We start from the raw sequence: 21,695 nt of genomic DNA, 5'->3' as shown, positions 1-21,695 counted from the left end.
CTTCTCAGGTCATTATGGCTTCCTTTTAAAGAGGTATTGATAGTAAGTGAGATTTTTTTCAGCCAAAGTCTTCTCAGGTCATTATGGCTTCCTCTTTAAAAGCAAACTCCAAGATGACTGCATTCAAAGTATGTAAGATGTAAAAGAAAATATAAGTGATTGTATACGGTATATCTGGAGTCACTCCTTTTTTTAAAAAAAATCTTGAATTAGTGCTGCTCAGTTGTTCCATCATCCTGAAAATTCTTTTTATACTTTTGCTAAGCTCTGTATGAGTAATTACTTTCCTTCTCGTATGGAGCTACAACTTGAAGTTTTGCTTCATTATTTGTGAATAGGGTTTCTGAATTTGGAACTTCCACAGTTGTTACGAATTTAATAATCAAATACATACAATAAATATTTAAACAGCAGCAGCCTGACTTTCCTTAATACATTCTGGAAAATAATTAGATATTCAAAACCAAGGAAGCTTTCCTTGTGTATGTTCATTCTTTACGGAAGTGTGGTAGAAGTTAGTGTTTACCTTTTCCCCATAAGCTCTTCCTCCAATTTGCCATGCTAGCCTTCAAAGCAGTAACTTTTAGTTTTTCTCTCCAACTATAAACATAATTGTATAAACAAGAACTTCACTCTATTTTGTGTGCAAGAAATTTCCATTTCTTAAATGGCTTCTAGGTAAAATGCTTTTGAAGCTGAGAAGAACTGTGTAAGCTGTTTATGACAGTGGATGTTTGCCTTTTAAGAATAAATAATCCATTAACTGCATATGGATTTGAGATGCCCCAAATACCTCTCTGAATAGTAGTAATCCAAAATAAGTGGCCATTGTGTTTTGCCTGTTATCAGAAGAGCATCCAGGCAGATTAGGATTATTTGGTCAAAAAATTTCCTTATTGTTGGGTATTTGTTGTCTCTATATTTAGGGTTTTAGAACAGATGGACTTACAGTAAGTATTTGTATATGGCTGAAGGTTTATATCTGTATTTATAAAGGAACTGTTACAGGTTGCTGTTACAGGTTCCTTAATGTTAGAAAGACTTCCAACTTGACCTAGAATCATTTCAAAATATTGAAAATTATATATTATTAGATATGACAGATTATTACACAGAAAGCTGTGTTAGTACCTATTCAGAGATTTTTGTTTACTGAAAACAGACAGGCTGCCGAAAGACCAGGTGCAGATTTGCCACATTTGCTGAAATCTTGCAGATTTCATTTGGTGATATTATGGAGTCAGTAGGTCACAAAAATGTTTCTGAGAATTGATTGCATTCTGCTGTTCTTAAAAAATGAGTAACAAAATCAAATGATTTTTTTAAAAAAATTAGGAGCATCACAAAGAGAAACTAGTGGAAACGAGTTCCGGCAGCCGAAGGAGACGGACGTTCGCGTCTGCCTTCTCGCTGCTCCGGTGGGCTCCCCTGAAGTCTAGGGGGAGCACAGGGTGCCTTGGAGGAGCGCCCTGCCATAGGGGCAGCTTGCTGGGACCCCCCGGAACGGCGGCGGCCGTGGGGGGGTCTCCAGCTTTGCCCCAGGAGCTGGGGAGTGTAGGGAGCGTGCGGAATGCCACTGCGCGCTTCTCCGGACGCAGCCTGGAAGGAAATAATCAATTGGAACGAAGCAGCTGAAGAGCGGTGAGCTGAGGGGTCTCCCCAGGTCTTTTAGTATTTTTACACTCCTGACTGTTTCGCAGTTTTCCTGCCTTGCTTGTTTCAACTTCTGGAGGAGTTTAGATTGGAGGGGGGGGGAAATTCCACCCCCCCGCCTCGGAAAAGCGGCGCTTGAAAAATCTCTCCCTTTCAAGGGGGAGAGAGAAAGTTTGAAAACCACTTTCACTTCCCTTAAATAATGGGGGGGAAATCTTTTTTTTGGGGGGGGTACAATTGCGAGAGAAAGGATGGTTGAACTGATTCTTTTTTAAACTACTTACGGGAACGTTGACTTTGTTGTTTCCTGATCACCTATACTGGCTGAGCCAAGATGGCCAACTTCCTCTTTCTTCTTTGCCTTTATGAATGAGGCTCCTCCCTTGGAAAACTTTTTGGCTTTCAACTAACTTCCACCCCAGAGACTTCCAGGAGCCTCTTCAAACACGTTACTCCCCTGGATTTGGAATATTTTGACCCACCTATCTGTTTTAATTTTTCTGCTAGAGGACTTTTCTCCTTTGGACCTGCTTGTTTGGTGATCCCTGCCGGCTGTGCTCTCCCACAGACGCCATCTCTTTGTACAGAATAACAATTATCTCTGAGACTCATGATGGGTCCAAAGAAATTGCCACCTGGTAAGGCCTCGTCGGCCCCAACATCTTCCACGTCCAGCCCTGCACACCAGTCACAAATGGGATCTTTTCTATAACCTAAAGCCTCTGAAGAGAGTGCAAAAGACCTGTCTATTCAACAGATGCTTCAAAACATCTTAAAGGGACAGGATGAAATCAAAAAACAACTGCAGGACTTAAATGAGCAGCTCAGAGAGACGAACCAGCAAACCACACGGAATGAACAGAGGATTGGTGTGCTGGAGGAGGGGGCGGTTGGGATTAGAGACAATCCAGAGAGGGAAATATTCCTTCTTAGCAAAAAAAATTATATAATAACGGGGTCTGGTTTAGATGGCTATTTCCAGAAGGCATGCTGATTTTTTGGGAGGGCAACAGAATTAGAATTCACACACCAGTGGAAGCAGAGGCTTTCACTAAAAAACACAGTGCTCTTTTAGGTGAAATGGGGGATGTTACACAAGAAACAAAGGAGGGAGGGGCTGAGGCTCAGCCAGTGGATGGGGGAGAGGATGCAACAGCTAGAAGACTCAGATCACAAAAGTGATTTGGAACACTATTGCAATTGTTGCTACAATCATGGAAGTGATACAAAACAAATGATTGAAACATATTGATGATTTTGTGTTAAACTGCTAATACTTAGGTAAATGTTGATATTTTTCTATCATTGTTTGTAAAAGTTGCAAGACCTGGGGGGGCTTCTCCCCCCGCACGATGTAGCTGTCAAAATGTTTTATAACCCTATAACCCTTTTTCCTTGAAATTTTTTTTTAAACCAATAAAAATGTGAACAACAAAGAGAAACTAGTCTTGCAAAGGGGGGGGGGTTGTTTTTGATAATGCTCAGATACTTAGTGTTCTTGATAGTTTTTAGACCAATGTGTTGAATTTCTTGTTATTTGAAGAACAGCCTTTCAGCAGGTATCTGAAGCAGAAGAAACCATCATAAATTGTTCAGACATAGTACCTGAAATTTGTGTTTTCTGATACAGGTTTCATCTAGGTTGCACTGAGTTAAATAGAAATGGCATATCTCTAATTACTGCCATATGAATATCATGTTTCAGTGTGATAAACTTATTTTATTGAATTGTAACTTTTTTAATAGTTCGCAATTTAGAAGTGAATGGGTGTTAGATCATAAAGATGCTGTTTTGCTAGTGGCTTCAGGCTTCTTAATACCTGGATTTGAAATCTTTTTGAAATTCCCTTTTTGCGAAGGAAGAAAAGAACATAATCATAAGCATTTAGTCAGGGCATCCTTTTAATTTTGATACTTCTATAGCTTTTTCAAGTGGTCACATATACATTAGAGCTGCAGAAAGTGTTTAAACTTAGTTTTAATGTATAAAAATGTCCAACAATCAGTAATTGAAGACTGAAAGCAGACATAAATACATTACAAAGTTAGGTGGTGGTGATAATGATGATGATAATAATACCTATTCAATTGTTTCTTGGCAATTCTATGGACCACATCTCTCCACATCTTCTGACCTTGCATTACTTCTTTGAGTTTTTCTATGCTCTGGCTGGTGTCAGCTTTGATGGTGTCCAGCCACTGTGTTCTTTGAAGGTGGCCTGGTTTCCTTTTTTTACCGCTAACTCTCTAAACGTACAGGTAGACCTCAACTTAACGACCACAATTGAGCCCAAAATTTATCTTGCTAAGTAAGAATTTTGTTAAGTGAGTCTTTCTCCATTTTACAACTTTTCTTGCATTATTTGTTAAATGAATCACTGCAGATGTTAAATTAGTAACATGGTTGTTAAGTGGATCTGGTTTCCCCCTTGCTTTGCTTGTCCGAAGGTTGCAAAAGGTGATTGCAAGAGCCCAGGAGAGTGCAACCGTCATAGATGTGAGTCCCTTGTTAAGCATTGAATGTAAATCACATGACCATGGGGGGGATGCTGCAATGGTCATAAGTGTGAAAAATGGTCATGTTATTTTTTTCAGTGATGATGTGACTATGAATGGTCATTAAATGAAAGGTTTTAAGTCAAGGACTACCTGTAATTGTTGTAATCTCCAGTGAATTCCCCTGTATGACTTGGCCAAAGTAAGCCAGTCTCAGTGTCATGATTTTGCCTCCTATTGACATACTCGGTATTATGCGCTCAAGTACTTTTGCTTGTTAGTCCCCTTTGCTGTCCAAGGAACAAAATTATATAATGAATGTTACTGTATAAATTGTTTTGTGAGACAATTCTTTTCATAAGAGAAACATGCTTGTTTCTCTTGTGAAGAGAAATGAAACAGCTCAGCTAAATTGCCACAGAGCCTGTATTGAAGTGCTGCCCTAGGAAAGGGGTAGGGCAGGGGTGTCCAAACTTGGCAACTTTAAGACTTGTGGACTTCAACTCCCAGAATTCCCCAGCCAGCTCTGCTGGCTGGGGAATTCTGGGAGTTGAAGTCCACAAGTCTTAAAGTTGCCAAGTTTGGACACCCCTGGGGTTGGGGATCCATCTGACATTGATTTAAGGTAAGAAAGATAGTCTTTTATGAAGGATGGCTTGCTCATAGTCTTGGGATTTTTTTAAAGTCAAGAATACTGGAAGACTTTTTTTTTAAAGGTACAAAGAATGTCCATGTTTGTAATGTGAGGTAGATTATAGTTTTACGTTTCTAATTATAATATTTAAAGTTACCTTTTTTTGACCTGTCAAAGCTCAAAATACAACAGGGTTCTGTAGCCATAGATCTCTTGAATAGAATTGTCCTTTTATTTTGCTTAATGTAATTACTGTTTACATAATGTCAATGTAAGAATTGGGATATTTGGTTTATTTTTTTCTGAGTTGGGTTTTCTGTACTTTAGAAAATGTAATTGAATATAAGGGCAGTAGCTCAAATAGCCCAACTTTATTTCTATCTGTACAAATAAGCTGATAAATATTGAGATTTAGAGCTTCCTGATACCAGCATATGTCAGCCTTTATTACCAAGCGTAACAAGCTCTTGACATGCAGAATGTTACTGAACCAAATAACTGAGTTCAGGTTCCTATATTTTTCCTTCTCTATGCTCTGACCTCTTTTCAGTATTTTGATCTTGTTTAAGTTCTTATTTCTCTATTTCCCTCTTTTAACATTTTTACCATCTTAGACTCTCTTATGTTCAACAATCATTTTCTAGAACTTCAATAATAATTAGAGTTCTAACTTCAAAATGGGCATTTTTCAAGATCACAATGCCTCTTTATAATTTATAATAAGTGAAAGTTCTAGAAAGTTCAAAAGAGTTCAAACTTAGCATACTTACTACATGTTACCAAGTTAATACTAATGTGTTCATGCTATTAGCCCACCCTCCTCAGATCTGATTGCTTTTACATTTGCTTGTACTTTTTATATATATCCAAACTAGAAGCTGGTAAAAAGATTGTTTTTGTAAAACAACTTCAACTATGGAAAGTCACTTAGTAAATTTAGACTAATCAGTATATCGCAGCTGAAACTGTCCCACAGGTGCAGGTTATAAGATTAAATGAACAGAGGAGAAACGATGGGAACTGAATATAACAAATAATGTCTATGTTTCTTAGTATTGTTTTGTTCTGGAATGATTTGGAATGTAAATTTCTAGAATTGTATTACTAGAATATAAGTAAATATATTTATTTTAAAATATTTAAATTGCATGATAAGAACTTTCTAAAATATTGATAAAAAGGAAGAGCGGTTTCTGAAATACTTCAGCATTCTCTTTTTCAGAAGGCTATAACTAGTCTTATCTTTGTTGTCTTACAGTGAACACCTACCTCTTCATGATGCAAGCCCAAGGTATCTTGATTCGTGAAAACATGAGAACGATAGGAGCGCAAGTTTATGAACAGGTGGTCCGCAGTGCCTATGCCAAGAGGAACAGCACTGGAAATGACTCTGGTATGTTTTGTGAGAAATTGGGTAAATAAGGATTGCTGTCATATGTCATTAGGGCTTTTCGGAATATAGAAGGGAAGTGGGTAATCTAATTTCGGAGGAAAGGATGTTGCATAAACTAGCTAGGCAGAGATGTAGATGATAAGAAGGAAAGGACAAAGCACCGAATCCTGTGCCACTGCACAGTGGGGGGAGCACTCCTCCCCAATCATCACTAAGTGCAATTGATCCTAAAGGAAGAAGATGAATCAAGGCAGCACCATGCTGCCCATTTCCAGTCCTCTCAGCCGATCCAGAATATCATCATCAATGGTATTGAAAGCCACTGAGAGGTCCTGTAGGGCAAGGACGGATGCACTACCCCCATCCTGTCCATGCCAGAGGTCACCCAAAAGCACAATCCATGCAGTTTCTGTCCTTTAGGTTCTGAATCCTGACTGAAATGGCACATAACCAGATGTCTTTGGTAATTGCTTTAGAAGTAGAAGTGCAGCTGATAAACTAAAGTGAAAGACACCATTTTTTTGAAAATTAACATTGGTTTCATTACTCCTTAGCTATTTAATAAGAACAGCAAAAGTCCTGGCTTGTTTAGTGTTTCTCGCTTTTCAACTGGCTTAGATGGTGTGACTATGAAATCCCTGATACAAAATGTAGGAAATTGTAGTAATGTAGTAATCAACTTTGGAAATGTAGATGTTTATATTTAGCACAACCAACTTCTACATATGCATAGTACCTTGTTCCAGCCTTTAGTTATATGGGTGGATCAGAATCAGATCATAATCCAAATTTATGGGAAGCCATGAAAATAATATACTTAAATAGTTGTGGCTTTTAAAGAGAGTGCTTTGTTTTAACTTTTGAATTTTATTTTCAACACCACTTGAACACTTACGTTTTTACTTCAAACCCACCCAATAGCCAAATTCTCTGGGTAAAATTACAAAAATACTAAAGTAAAAAAAAGAGAAACTGGAAAACAGTGGTATACAGGAAAGATATAAAACACATAAACATTACTATTTTAGCATGAAGCATGGACTTTAAAATCAAACTGAATATTAAAATATAAAAAAAATCTGATTATACCTGTAATGCTACTATAAATAATATAATGGCTTGACTAGAGGGAATGATGCATCAGAAAAAGTTTTAAAAAGCACCTTTGAGACAACCATGACCTGGATATCTGAGAATCACCATAGATATTAAATACGTTACAGGTTCATTTGTACTGCAGGAACACTTTTCTGCTCTTGTTTCCTTCTCTAGCTTCATTTTTAAATATAAAATGTTATATGTCAAAATAATTTATGCATGGTTCTGGAAATACGTATTAGCTGGGATGTTGTATTGCGCTGATGGCTTTCCATGGTATTTCCCCCTAAAATGAGTAAGCATGTTTTCACAGAAACTGTCCCTTGTGTTGACATGTGTTGCTTGAATTATTATTCACAGTAAAATGCACTGTTCATTTTCTTGATATCGTCTCGCAATAACGTCTTTCAATTTCCTTATAAAAGAAACTACACCCAGGGAAAAAGGAAATCATTTCTAATTTCTTTTTTGCAAGGTTTCTGGCTTTTGTAGACATATATAACACTGCCTTTGAAATTGCATAGCTTTTTTTCTCCAATTTCCCAGTCAACCTTTGAAAATTTCAATTGTCTCCATTTCTTAAAGTATTTTCCTGAGTTAGTTAGGAAAAAAACCTCTTTGCAAGTTGATATGCAGCAAAAGAACTGCCAAATGGAATAAAAAGTAACTAGGATACACCATTCAAATTGTGTCTTTCACGTTTGAATCATTTCCCCTTCAGTAGTTTCCTTGTTCCATTGGAAATTAAAAAAATGAAAAAACTTAAAACTTAAATTAGGGCGCGGTCACAGTTTCTATATGAAAAAGTTTAAGGTATCTATGCAAAGAGCATCTTAATTTATGTATTTTGGCTGCTTTTACTACTGATTATATAATAGTACCAGCAAAATAGTTTTATTCTCCATTCTTTCCTCCCTAATAATTTTACAATGCATAAAGAATTTTGCAGTTCTTAATTATTTTACTTTTACCTTAGACAACTTTGAAATTAATTTAAGGCCCTATAGCAGTTAATTCACAAAAAGGGGAAAAAAAAGATTTGGAGATTTGCATTTATGGACATCTCATTGTATTTAGAGAGGCTATGCAGCCTCTGAACTCATTCACAACCTTCTTTATTTTTGCATGTAATTTTTTTCATGAAAATCAGCATATTGTCACATGAACATTAACAGGCTCATTTATAAGAAAGCCACAATAGTTTCATTAGAAGTGAAGTGGTAAAATTAAAAAATGAGCATTCTGTGTAATATGTTTTATATCAAGGAAATTCACGAGTTGAAATTCTGATTGTCTAAATATGCATTGTTCAGATCTATACAAAGTGTAGCTATCATAATAATTAAGATGAGCAAAAAAAAAGGAATTAATGGTTATTGATAAGAATATATGATAGTAACATGTAAGCACAATAACCTTGCTAATTTTAGATACTAATAGAGTACTTTGTCCAATTTCAGTCTCATGTTGGACTCTTTCATGGTGAAATGTGAGCATGCTGCTGCAATTATTACACATTCTGATAGCTGAACTCTTTAACACTGTGACCTTGTTGGAAATTTTTTTTGGAAAAAACAATTAGAATCTTTTTATTGTACTTTAGTCTGCATGTCTTCATAGATTTGATATGTTAGGTTAGAACAAAAAAATATTCATCTTCAGTGCTAGGAAACATCAGGAATTTTACGTCACATAAGGCATTTTAAAAAGAGTTAGGTAAATAACTGCAGCTAGCTGGAAAATTTGTTCCCATTTGTCATAAGCAACAGCATAGATCCTGGATCATTGGGATTCTCTTCCTTCTGAAGTTAAGAAAGTTTTATGTTTTGGAAGCAAGTGAAGACCATTCTGCTTTGTTTGGTCTGCAGCAGATAGGTTGAAGTTATTGAAAAGATAAACATCCCTGTTAGTTTTAATTTGATACCTGTTACTTACTTTGGTTATGTTATTATTTTTATGTTTTACTTGCACAGGGTCTTACAAATTGGTATGTGCTATTGTAAAATGAAATAAACTAATCATAAATAAAAATAGGTTGTAACATATAAATCGAAATGGGCCCAGATTAAATATCCCATTAATGGATATTAGAAATGGGAAAATATGTCATTGATCCTGAGGTTCAACTTGTTCCTCTTAAATCAGTGTTAAGGTCTTAACAGTATACTGTAGTTAATGGAAGAGCTAGATTATTTGTTGATGCATTGCAGACTCTTTTAAACATGCAGTCAGAAACATCAAGAAACGGTTTTATTATGTTTGATCGTTTTGTCTAGGTCAGAATACTATACAGTGCCTGTCCAAGACTTTAGAGTATTTTTCCAGATCTGTCTTGGAAACACCAGGGATTAAACTTTAAATACATTGTGCAGGTACTATATTAATGAACTAAAATCTTTTTTTCTTAATAAAAATCTGGTTTGAAAGGAGAATAGCTTCTTTATCAAAAGAAATAAGTCAGCTAATATTTTTATAGCCACTATAAGATACTTCAGATGAATTAAGTTTCCAAAATTCTGTCTGTTTCTGCTTTCCATTTTACATAATAAAATCCAAAAGTTGCTGTCATGGTGCTGTTGACATATAAAATATGAGCACAACATGGCAAATCCTAAAATAAACATTAGGAATTCCTCAAATGAATAAAATAAACAAAATGATGTATTGATGCAACTATCCGTGTCTTACTGGCTTTATAGGTATTTAATGCATTAATTCTGGAATTTTTCTTTCTTTTCTTTTCTTTTCTTTTCTTTTCTTTTCTTTTCTTTTCTTTTCTTTTCTTTGAGAGGAAATTTCATTTCCTAATGATGAAATCATGAAAGTTATTGTTTATGTTGCATAATACTAAGGATATTAAGAAATAAACAGAATGACTTGGTTAGCAATAGTAAATAATGAAATACTTTTGAATAACAGTCTTGCTTTCTCACTCTTCCATCAGATTATCCTCTTGATTTGAATCACAGTGAAAACTTTCTGCAAACAACAACTTTCCTTCCTGAAGATTTTACCTATTTTCCAAATCATACTTGCCCTGAGAGGCTTCCTTCTATGAGTAAGTTTTATTACGATTTACATAATAACTCTTCTCCTTTTCCAGTTACATGCTCACATATATAAATTCATATTTCAGCCAGAAATAAATTCTCTGAAATCTTATTTATTTCAGTGTTGCCTCATATATTTTACATTTTTAATTGAATCAGAATTCAGTTCGTTCAACCTAGAATTAATTATCCATGTATAAGTAGATTGCTGAACTAAGTTTACATCAGGGAGGAAACCACTGCTTACTTCCTTGAATTGCTTTATACTGCATCAAGGCTTCAGCTAACATCTCCAGACTGTACAGAAGCCACTTCTTGAAATGCCAAATAAACCATTGAATTGGCACCAAGTGAAGAAAGATAACTATTTTGTTCATAGAAAGGGAGCAGGTTCTATTGCTTAGCAAAATAGATTCAAAAAGGATGTTCCATTGAATATTCCTTAAGCAAAGCATCCCTTCATGGCTTGACATGGTCCAGACATTATTTTGTTTATTAATGAACAATCTATTAATAAAATCTGCTTAGTTCATTCATGTCCAGATTTTCTCAACTCTGGGATGGGGGTGAAATAGAGAAGCTTTACCACATTATTTGACATACATAGATTGGAATTACTCTCATATTTAAAAGAAGTTTATTGTCATCAAAAATATTTTATTATCCTCCATTGGCGCATGGAGACTCTTCTTAGATATTCATAAAGGTGATACAGGAACACGTAAAAGAATATAGGTCGTTCAAGCTTAACGTTTGTTAATGCCCATTCATACTTATGTCAAGGTTCAGGCCATACATTTCAGGCATTACAGGTAGACCACACATAGGACTGACTCCCATTATTTATGATGATTAATGTCCCTGCAGTTATGTGATCACCATTTGTAACCTCCTTTGTTGGCTTTCTACAAGTAAAGTCAATGGGGAGACCTGCAGGTGTCACAGTTGGCAACCATGTGACTTTGCACTTAAAATGGCAATGGATTTGCTTAACAATGACAATCAAAAGTGCTAGACTTTCCACTGTTTAGCAATGCGGTTATGTGTTGTGGCTCCATGTGCCACATTGTTTAGTGACAAAAATTCCAGTCCCAGTTACCATCATTAAGTGAGTACTGCCTGTAATGCCTGAAGCATATGGTCTGAACCTTATAAACAGGATTATCCTAAACTGTTGAGTTCTGTCTACTGTTTCTAAAGGCTGGTATAACCAATGAAGCATTATAAGTGCACATACTTGAAAGATTCATGTGTTTTCTGAATCTTTCACTCTTGAAAGATTCAATAGTGCTTGCTGAGTTTCGGTGCTCTAAATTTAGGAATAAGCTGTCTTGGTTGGTGAGCATGCTTATATTGGTGAAGGATAATGAGGCCTAGTCATAAGTAGCAATTGCTCTCCAGCAAGTTTGGTAAATCCAACAAGTTTGGCAAATCCAAGCACACAAATTTGTTTTATGTGGAGTTTATGTGTTTCTTTTCTTCATACTCAACACTACCGTCAGAGTGTGATGCTGTTACATGTTAAGCATCTGGAAGTAAAAACTTGTACTTGGTTATTATTCCAAATGAAGTATTCAGTACATACAGCAACCTGAACAAAAAAATTACAATAGTGCCAAATAATGCATGAGCTGAGAGCTTATGTACCCGAGGCAAATTTGTGTCCAATCACACTTGACCAATAAATTATTCTATTCTATTCTATTCTAAACTAAGAGACTTTTGACAGATACTCAAAAGTTATGGCTGTTGCATCTCCTCCATGGTCATATGATTATGATCTGGGGTCTTGTGACCATCGTTTGCAATCTTCTGTGCTGGATTCCTCAGAAAGCCAACAGGGAAACCATCCTGAAAGGTTGAAAGCCTTGGGCAGCAGTGCACTGCATGGAGAAATGAAGCTTGGAGTGTTTTCCTTCTCCATGCAGCACACCGCCTCCTCTCCCTGCCCTGAGACTTTTTAACTTTCTAGCACATGGTAGGGAGGAGAGCCAGCATGCTGGTCCAGAGGAAAGAAGCTCTGAACATTGGGATCTGAGCTTTTTTCCTTTGGCCCAGTTCTGCACATATTGCCTGTTTCTTTGAAGATCCATGTAATCACCTAGTCACTGCTCCTGAAAAGGCCAGGCCAGCAAAACATTGCTCATTGAGCAAAACAATCACATGTGCCTTGCTTAACTATGGCATTGACTTATTACTGTAATAGGCAAGCTTTATCACAATTGTAACATGTAGACTATCTGTAATACCAAAGTACTCCTTGAATGTAAGAGGCTTCTAATTATATCATCTCATTCTTGTACCATCAATAACCTACGGTAGTAACCCTTCAAATTTTATTTGCAAGGGTATGGTATCTCCTGATAATCTGTAGGTTTAGGTAAATTTAGTGGCTTAGAATTTTGATTAAAATAGTAAAGAGGGGAGTTAATTCTGAAAATTGCAATTGATTGCAAGATAGCAATAACAGTAGTATAACAACAAAATGTATAACATGATAAGGAGATATTGCAAAATGTATTTTTTGAGCTGTGCTTGCTGCTTCTCATTTTCTGCTATTTACATACACAGAGGGGTCAATTGATGTAAATATGAGTGAAATCAGTATGGATGAGATCCACCAGTTTTTCTCTCAAGACCCTACTATCAAATTAGGAGGCCACTGGAAGCCTAGTGACTGCTTGCCTCGCTGGAAAGTAAGCTACAGAAAGAGAATGTTGAAAATAATAATGCTATACCACCTCAAATCCTGAGTTCGTTATGTGCAATGTAAAAGGCTTATGTTTTTCTTTTGAAATGTTTTTATATAAGCTGCTGGCCTTATAACTCAGGGTTTTCTATTTTGGTAGCTGTTATAATATAAAAGAAGAGAATATTACAGTAGAGTTCTTAGTGCTTTCTGAGCTTAGTTGTTTGCTTGCAAACATTTTATTACTCAGGTAGCTAATAATGTTAGTGTGTCTCGCACACAAGTTGCAAGCAGAGTTTCTAGCAGTACCCATTTCTCCATTTTGGAAATCTCACTTCAAGAACTGATCCTAGGAATATTAAAAATAAAATTAGGAATCTGTCTTGAAGAACTGGAGTTTCAATATGATATTTTAATGAAATGCAAGTTGAACCACCAAGCCTGAAGCCACAGCTTTAAATGTTATTAATTATAATCTAATATTTAGGATTAGCAGGGGATGAGGTTTGTTTACAAGGACTCAGATGATGAGCCCATTTAACCCCTAAATCAAAAGTGTTGACACATGTGCTTGGTCTCTGAAATCTTATTAGGCTAAAATAAATTAATTTGGATTTTATTGTAACATATTCAAACAGAATGTTGCAGTAAAAGAACATTTAGACAAGCCAGTTTCCACTCTTTAAGGATTTAAGAATTTTACTTACAAAAATAATGGCCATGTGAGGTTTACATCTTTGTTTATAAAGTATTGATAGCTTAGGTTGCTTGCAAGATCTTAGAAGAGCTCATGATCTCTCTCCTTGTAGGTGGCTATTCTTATCCCATTCCGCAATCGTTTTGAACATTTGCCGGTTCTCTTTAAACATCTTATTCCAATGCTACAACGCCAACGTTTGCAATTTGCATTTTATGTCATTGAGCAAGTAAGTTTGCATTTACTGTTTTTGTTTTCAAGGATAATTTCTAGATTTGTGAAGACAATTTTGTTTTGATAACATTTTCCCATCAAATCAAATACTGAAGTAATTCTTTTAATGAGGCAACTCATGTCATCCTGAAGCCTTGGCTGACTGTTCCCCTAGCCAGAGACCTCTACTCATACAGAGTGCAAATATAAAATATTCTTCCAGTTACTACAACTGCTGGAGGAAGCTTCAGGAGAGAAATGAAATCATGTATGCATTTCATTTTTAGAAGCAAGGAAGCCATATTGCTTTACAAAACATCTTCAAGGAATTGTTTCATTTAAACTTATAAAATAAAACTTTTAAGGATTTACACAGTTATGCTAATTCCTTTCTAGTGATGGAGAAATGCTGATCTGTTGTATAATAGCAATACCATTTAAACATCTACTGCCCCAAAGTGCTTTACAGCACTCTCTGAGTGATTTACAAATGTCAGCATATTGCCCCCCAACAATTTGGGTTCTCACTTTTTCAAACCTTGGAAGATGGAAGGTCAACCTTGAGCCCGACAGGATTGAATTCCAGGCTGTGAGCAGAGTTTGCCTGCAATATTGCATTCTAATCACTCCATCACCAGGGCTCCAAAAACCCTGCAAGAAAGATATACTTGTAGAGTTTTTGCTCAATGATATTGTATCTCAAATGTTCAGAGTGTTGTTTCAAATTTGAAGTAATGGAAGACTTCCAAGAGGATGTGTATGTGTTTTGATTTGTAGATAAATCAAAATTTTGGTACTTCCTAAAACATATAGCTTTAATTGACTCAATGTACATCAACTACAGTGGGGCAAAAAAGTATTTAGTCAGCCACTAATTGTGCACATTCTCCCACTTAAAAAGATGAGAGAGGCCTGTAATTGACATCATAGGTAGACCTCAACTATGAGAGACAAAATGTAAAAAAAAAAACCAAACAATCACATTGGCTGATTTGGAAAGAATTTATTTGCAAATTATGGTGGAAAATAAGTATTTGGTCACCTACAAACAAGCAAGATTTTTGGCTCTCACAGACCTGTACCTTCTTCTTTAAGAGGCTCCTCTGTCCTGCACTCATTACCTGTATCAATGGCACCTATTTGAATTTGTTATCAGTATAAAAGACACCTGTCCCCAACCTCAAACAGGCACACTCCAAACTGCACTATGGTGAAGACCAAAGAGCTGTCAAAGGACACCAGAAACAAAATTGTAGACCTGCACCAGGCTGGGAAGACTGAATCTGCAATAGGCAAGCAGCTTGGTGTGAACAAATCAACTGTGGGAGCAATAATTAGAAAATGGAAGACATACAAGACCACTGATAATCTCCCTTGATCTGGGGCTCTCACCCCGTGGGGTCAAAATGATCACAAGAACGGTGAGCAAAAATCCCAGGACCACACGGGGGGACCTAGTGAATGACCTGTAGAGAGCTGGGACCAACATAACAAAGGCTACCATCAGTAACACACTACGTCGCCAGGGACTCAGATCCTGCAGTGCCAGACGTGTTTAAGCCAGTACATATCCAGGCCCATCTGAAGTTTGCTAGAGAGCATTTGGATGATCCAGAAGAGGATTGGGAGAATGTCATATGGTCAGATGAAACCAAAATAGAACCGTTTGGTAGAAACACAACTCGTCGTGTTTGGAGGAGAGAGAATGCTGAGTTGCATCCAAAGAACACCATACCTACTGTGAAGCATGGGGGTCGCAACATCATGCTTTGGGGCTGTTTCTCTGCAAAGGGACCAGGACGACTGATCCATGTACAAGACAGAATGAATGGGGCTATGTATCGTGAGATTTTGAGTGCAAACTTCCTTCCATCAGCAAGGGCATTGAAGATGAAAAGTGGCTGGATCTGTCAACATGATAATGATCCCAAAAATACCACCTGGGCAACGAAGGAGTGGTTTCGTAAGAAGCATTTCAAGGTCCTGGAGTGGCCTAGCCAGTCTCCAGATCTCAACCCCATAGAAAACCTTTGGAGGGAGTTGAAAGTCCGTGTTGCCCAGAGACAGCCCCAAAACATCCCTGCTCTAGAGGAGATCTACATGGAGGAATGGGCCAACATATCAGCAACAGTGTGTGCCAACCTTGTGAAGACTTACAGGAAATGTTTGACCTCTGTCATTGCCAACAAAGGATATATAACGTATTGAGATGAACTTTTGATATTGACCAAATACTTATTTTCCACCATAATTTGCAAATAAATTATTTCCAAATCAGCCAATGTGATTGTTTGGTGGTTTTTTTTACATTTTGTCTCTCATAGTTGAGGTCTACCTATGATGCCAATTACAGGCCTCTCTCATCTTTTTAAGTGGGATAACTTGCACAATTGGTGGCTGACTAAATACTTTTTTGCCTCACTGTATATACAAAGTTCCCCAAACAGATTTGAATTGCCACACTTCTCCTCGAAGAAAAATGTGTGTGTGTGTACAATTGCCTATAATACATCTGAGTAAGATCCATTTAAGAAGTGGGATTCTTATACTTGTATCAAAAGATATTGTAGCTCTTTCTACAGACTAAGTTGGGTTATCACGGGACAAAAGTGATATATAAATTTTGCGTTGCATTTATATTTAAGTGTTAATCAAATTCAGCTTATATATCTAGATAGGCATGGCATCACTGTGTTTCTAGGCATGGGTTTAACTCCTATTTAACTCCTATCTTTCAAGAATGATCCTGATACCAATGTGTGTCTTTTTTGGTATTTGTAATTAGGCATGGGGTGATCGATCTGCAGGTCTTAATCTGCTGATATGTCACACATATCAATCTAATGAAACAAAATTTTCTTAGGCAAAATTTGAAAGAAAAATCTTTTGAAAAAGAAAACTTACCATATTGTAAGATATGAAGCAACTAAATTTACCTATTCATCCACTTCAGGTATTGGAACTCAAGCTGTCTTTTGTATGAAAGTAAATGCTATTTTATATATATGAATATATTGGGCTTTTCTTCTAGGCAGGTAATCAGCCCTTTAATCGTGCTATGCTCTTTAATGTTGGCTTTCGGGAAGCTATGAAAGACTTGGACTGGGACTGTTTGATCTTTCACGATGTGGACCATATACCTGAGAATGATCGTAACTATTATGGATGTGGACAGATGCCAAGACATTTTGCTACAAAGTTGGATAAGTACATGTATATGTAAGTAAGTATAATTCCCTAGTAAGGTTGATGCTAAAAGTAGAAAATTAATTAGAAGCAGATACTATGGTAACTAAAACAAATTGAGACAGCTAAAACCGCATATTTGCTGTGATCATTTAAACTTGACTGACATTTTTATTTTCATTTATCTGTAGCCTTCCATATGCTGAATTTTTTGGTGGAGTGAGTGGCTTGACAGTGAAACAGTTCAAGAAAATCAATGGCTTTGCAAATGCGTTCTGGGGCTGGGGTGGAGAGGATGACGACCTTTGGAACAGGTATGTTGCATGCAGGAAATGGAGAGAGTGGTTTGCGTGTAAATTCCAATTGACGGGGCTCTGTGATTTAGTTTCAAATTTCACAAGACACGTGAACAAAAAGAATTGCAATATAAAATTAAAAAGTTTTGTCAGTTTTTTTCAGAAAATTTGTATCCTTGGTTACATCTTGCATTATATATTCATCTTAGCAATACCAACTGCCTGGAAGTCTTCCCTATTTTCTCTTTATGCTATTCAGCCCTATTTTGACAGCTGCCACTCTTACAAGATAACATATAGACAGTGCCCATCTCCCCAGCCATGTCATTATCACTGATACAAAGATAGCCTTCCCTCCCATCGTTGTTAATCTTAAATCAATTTAGTGTTACCATTTATTGTTTTAACGTTTCATATTGTTACTTTTATTGATTGTAAGCTGCCTAGGCAAGGTGGGCGGCATATGCTTAACAAACAAACAAACAAACAAACAAAGTCTACTTCATTTCCCACCTTTATAATTTAAGTTAACCCATGAAGTTCTCACTATTTCCTAGGTATAGTTAATTTTCTCTATTAGATAAGCTATTTTTAAAAGTATATAACAATACTCATTCTAGCTATGCCATAGCTTCGTAGTTATCAATAAATAAACAGCTTATTTCATTTTTTAACTGGAATATAACAACAGGCTGCCACACAGCTAATTCAAATGAAAAAGTGTATAAATAAGCTAATTTAGGAGATATTTTGGGATGCTTGCTTGTGAATAATGGCGTATGATGTTTGCTCAAATGATTAGTGTTGGTAAATACTAAATTGAAAGCAAAGTTCAATTCAAAGTTTAATAACTCCCTTTCTCCCCCAGGGTTCACTATGCAGGCTACTTGGTTACTCGGCCAGAAGGAGATACAGGGAGATACAAGTCAATTCCCCATCATCATAGAGGGGAAGTTCAGTTCTTAGGAAGGTAAGTTGTTATAAATATTGTATATATGCAGATTTTACGCTTCATCAGATTTGAGTGGATGTCATTCTAAATGCTAAAACTCTGCACCTTACAATATAAGTTTTAACAGTCTAAAACCTCCAGTGTATTTGTTAAACAATATAGACAAGCTATTGTCTGCATTCACCAATTAGATGGTGAGTTAATGGGTTAGCCCATTAAGTCCTTCATCTTAAAAATTCCTATGGATCTTTACTTTGTAATCCCAAGTCATTGCGTTGCTTTTCTTTATGATTTTTAATCATCCGACTGTATTTCAATGACTTTAAGATTATTCTAAGATGGAACTAACTTGCTATCTCTGCATAAAAGTATGTGTTTGTGGGATAGGTAATTATGGTAGTTCAGATTATTTTATGTTACAAACTAATTCAGCACTCCTTGTTTTTCCAGTCAAGATATATTTGTCCCCAGCAATTTCCTAATTATTGAAAGCTTTGCCAAATGTTCAGATGTTTCTACTGGAAAAGTACAAACATGGATTATTCTCAGACAGATTTCAGCAAAATTTTAACATCCCCTTTCTCTTTAGTTGGCAAACCTAATGTTTTTGTGACCTCTACTTTCAAGGATATACATGTAGTCCTTGACTTACGATCAAAATTGGGACTTGCACCTGATTTCCCAACTTTTTTGCAATGGCCATTAAGCAAATCACATGAGTAAAACAGCTTCCTCCTTTGCGTATCAAAAGGCTCCTGGGAAGGTTGCAAATACAATTTTGATTGAGTGACTATGTGGACACTGAGACGGTTATAAATGTGAGGACCAGTCATATGTCCCTTCTTTTTAATGCTCTTATAACTTCAAATGATCATTAAATGAAAGGTCATAAGACACAGAGTAACTGTAGTCCAGGTATTTTCCCAGATCTGGCTTGAGTTGTAGTTTTGACCATTGGGAGGATACTATTTACTGCCCACTGAAATAGGCTGAAAAATGATGCCATAACTTTACCTTCTTTATCTTTATATTCATTTACATGCGGTTGTATGAAAAGTTTGTGCACATAGTAAATTTATGTCAAGATTTCTCATGCAGATCAGTACTGAATTGTAATAACCTTGAAAATTGAATTGCAATGAGATCCTTGGTACTGAATGCTGTATCTTTTAAAATGGTCTTTTTATGTATCAAGCAAACAGAGATTTCTATAGGTCTGTTTTAATGTAAACTACTGATTTCATATTGAATTATATACTTCCAATTAATTGTATTCTGAAGCATAAAAAGAGTTTATAGTATACAGTGTTTTGCTTTCTGATCTTCTTTCCAGTCAACCATTCCATTTTTTGAAATGTTTCTTCCTGTTTTTCTTTTCTTTTAGCATTTACTATGCTGTTGAAGTTACTGTATAGTGATTGTGTTTAACTAGGAATTAGAGCAGCTATAATTCGCAGGTTTTCTCTCTGGCCTCAAGTGTTTGTGGGACAATGATGCTTGTGTGGAAAGGAAAGGAAAGCTTCAATACCCTGAGCTGATTTAGTTAAAAAAATTATTGCTTTGGGCCAAAGCCTGTTTAGGGTCCATTAAGTCATGAATCACTACTTCATTTCAACCTTAAACATTTACCATATATACTTGAGTATAAGCCGACTCGAGTATAAGCCGAGACCCCTAATTTTACCCCAAAAAACTGGAAAAAGTTATTGACTCGAGTATAAGCCGAGGCTGGGAAATGCAGCAGCTCACGGTAAATTTCAAAAATAAAAATACAGGTAGATAACAATAAAATTGCTAAAAGTGTGTGTGTGTGTGAGTGAGACAGACAGACAGAGGAACAGAGAGAGGGAGAGAGAGAGGGAATCAGAGAGAAACTGACAGAGATGAATCAGAGACGTACTTTTAACTACCTGGCAGCTGCGTTTTGCCTTGGGGGGCTCCTCAGAACATCCCAAGACTTCGGAGGGAAGTTTACAGCCCTCCCTCGGAACACTTCGGAGGGAAGCTTCTGCAAAGGCGAGTGACAACAAGTCTCCCAGGCTTTAATTTGCCGAGCTGTGCGCACGCGCCTGTTTTCCACGGCGTGGAGCAGCGGCGAGATTCTGTGCGGCGAGCGATGATTCCAGGGGCCATCCGGGAAGATGAGGAATGCGAGGGGGGACCCTGCCCCCCCCCCCACTGATGGCCCCCGGAATCATCGCTCGCCGCCCAGAATCTCGCCGCTGCTCCACGCCGTGGAAAACAGGCGTGCGCGTACAGCTCGGCAAATTACAGCCTGGGAGACTTGTCACTCGCCGGGGTTATGCAGAAGCTTCCCTCCGAAGCCCGAGAGGAGGGAGGGAAGCGGGCGCCCGGCACACAGAAGAGCCGCATTAAAATGTTTAAAGAGCCACATTTTTTTTTTTTTTTGGTTCACTGGAGTATAAGCCGAAGTGGATTTTTCAGCCCAAAAAGTGGGCTGAAAAATTCGGCTTACACTCAAGTATATACGGTAAACAGTTTTTAAGGAAAGTTTCTAGAACACCATCTTTAGGGAAAACTTGTTGTGGCCCGCCAGCAGCCAGCAGAGTCTGACAGTGAGGAGCTTGGGGAGGAACATGGGCCAGTCCTGAGGGTTGAGGAAAGCTCAAACGAGGGCTCTGCGTCAGAGGCAGAGAGGGAGCTAGACAGTAGCGAGGCAGAGGAACAGCTGGAGCCTGTTCCCAGTGTGCACATGCACAGAACTGCCAGAAGACAAGAACAGCTAAGAAAGCAGGGTCGACTTAAGTATAAAGCCACACCTTGGAGGTGATTGGCCCCTCCCATAGGAAACAAAAGAGAAATGAACAGGGAATGGGCTTTTGCAGGAAACAATTTGTTCATTTGGTCGGTTCAAGATTGGCAAGTTCTGTGTGTGACTTTAAGAGACTCTGTGCCAAGTTCACCCTGCATTTAGAAACTACTGTATTTTTCGGAGTATAAGATGCACCAAGGTTTTGAAGAGGCAAATTTAAAAAAAAAAGGTTTTGCACTCTGCAAACCTCCCCAAAATGGCCCATTTTTCACGAAAACGGGCCCGTTGGTTTTTTTTTTTTTTTTCAAAAAAAGGGCATGAATAGCCCTTAGAAGGCTTGTAGAGTGCTGGGGGGGGGCAGCAAAAAACGGTCAATTTCTTGCAAAAATGGGCTCGTTTTTTGTCAAAAAAAGTGCATGGATAGCTTTTAGGAAACGTATAGAGTGCTCCTGGGGCCGGGGGGGGGCAAAATTGAGCAAAAAACACCCTGTTTTTTGCTTGTTTCTACCCTCCACAGCCCCCAGGAGCTCTTTGAAAGTCTTCTACAAGCTATACATGACCATTT

General features: G+C 37.2%; 1 protein-coding gene across 2 annotated transcripts in view; it reads left to right on the top strand.

Moving 5' to 3' along the window:
- Positions 1-21,695, top strand: part of B4GALT5 (beta-1,4-galactosyltransferase 5) — a 42,449-nt gene that overhangs the window by 15,618 nt on the left and 5,136 nt on the right. For both annotated transcript variants that reach the window (XM_081949654.1, XM_081949655.1), the window contains exons 2-8: positions 6,042-6,176; positions 10,219-10,332; positions 12,896-13,020; positions 13,823-13,939; positions 16,955-17,142; positions 17,301-17,423; positions 18,274-18,375. In XM_081949654.1, the coding sequence (XP_081805780.1) occupies positions 6,042-6,176; positions 10,219-10,332; positions 12,896-13,020; positions 13,823-13,939; positions 16,955-17,142; positions 17,301-17,423; positions 18,274-18,375 (904 nt within the window). The remainder of the gene's footprint in view (positions 1-6,041; positions 6,177-10,218; positions 10,333-12,895; positions 13,021-13,822; positions 13,940-16,954; positions 17,143-17,300; positions 17,424-18,273; positions 18,376-21,695) is intronic.

The sequence above is a fragment of the Natrix helvetica genome (genome assembly GCF_964273705.1).
Source record: "Natrix helvetica genome assembly, chromosome: 3".
NCBI classification, from domain to species: domain Eukaryota; kingdom Metazoa; phylum Chordata; class Lepidosauria; order Squamata; family Natricidae; genus Natrix; species Natrix helvetica.
Note: the sequence above shows the minus strand (reverse complement) of the source record. Positions and strands in the feature narration are given on the sequence as shown.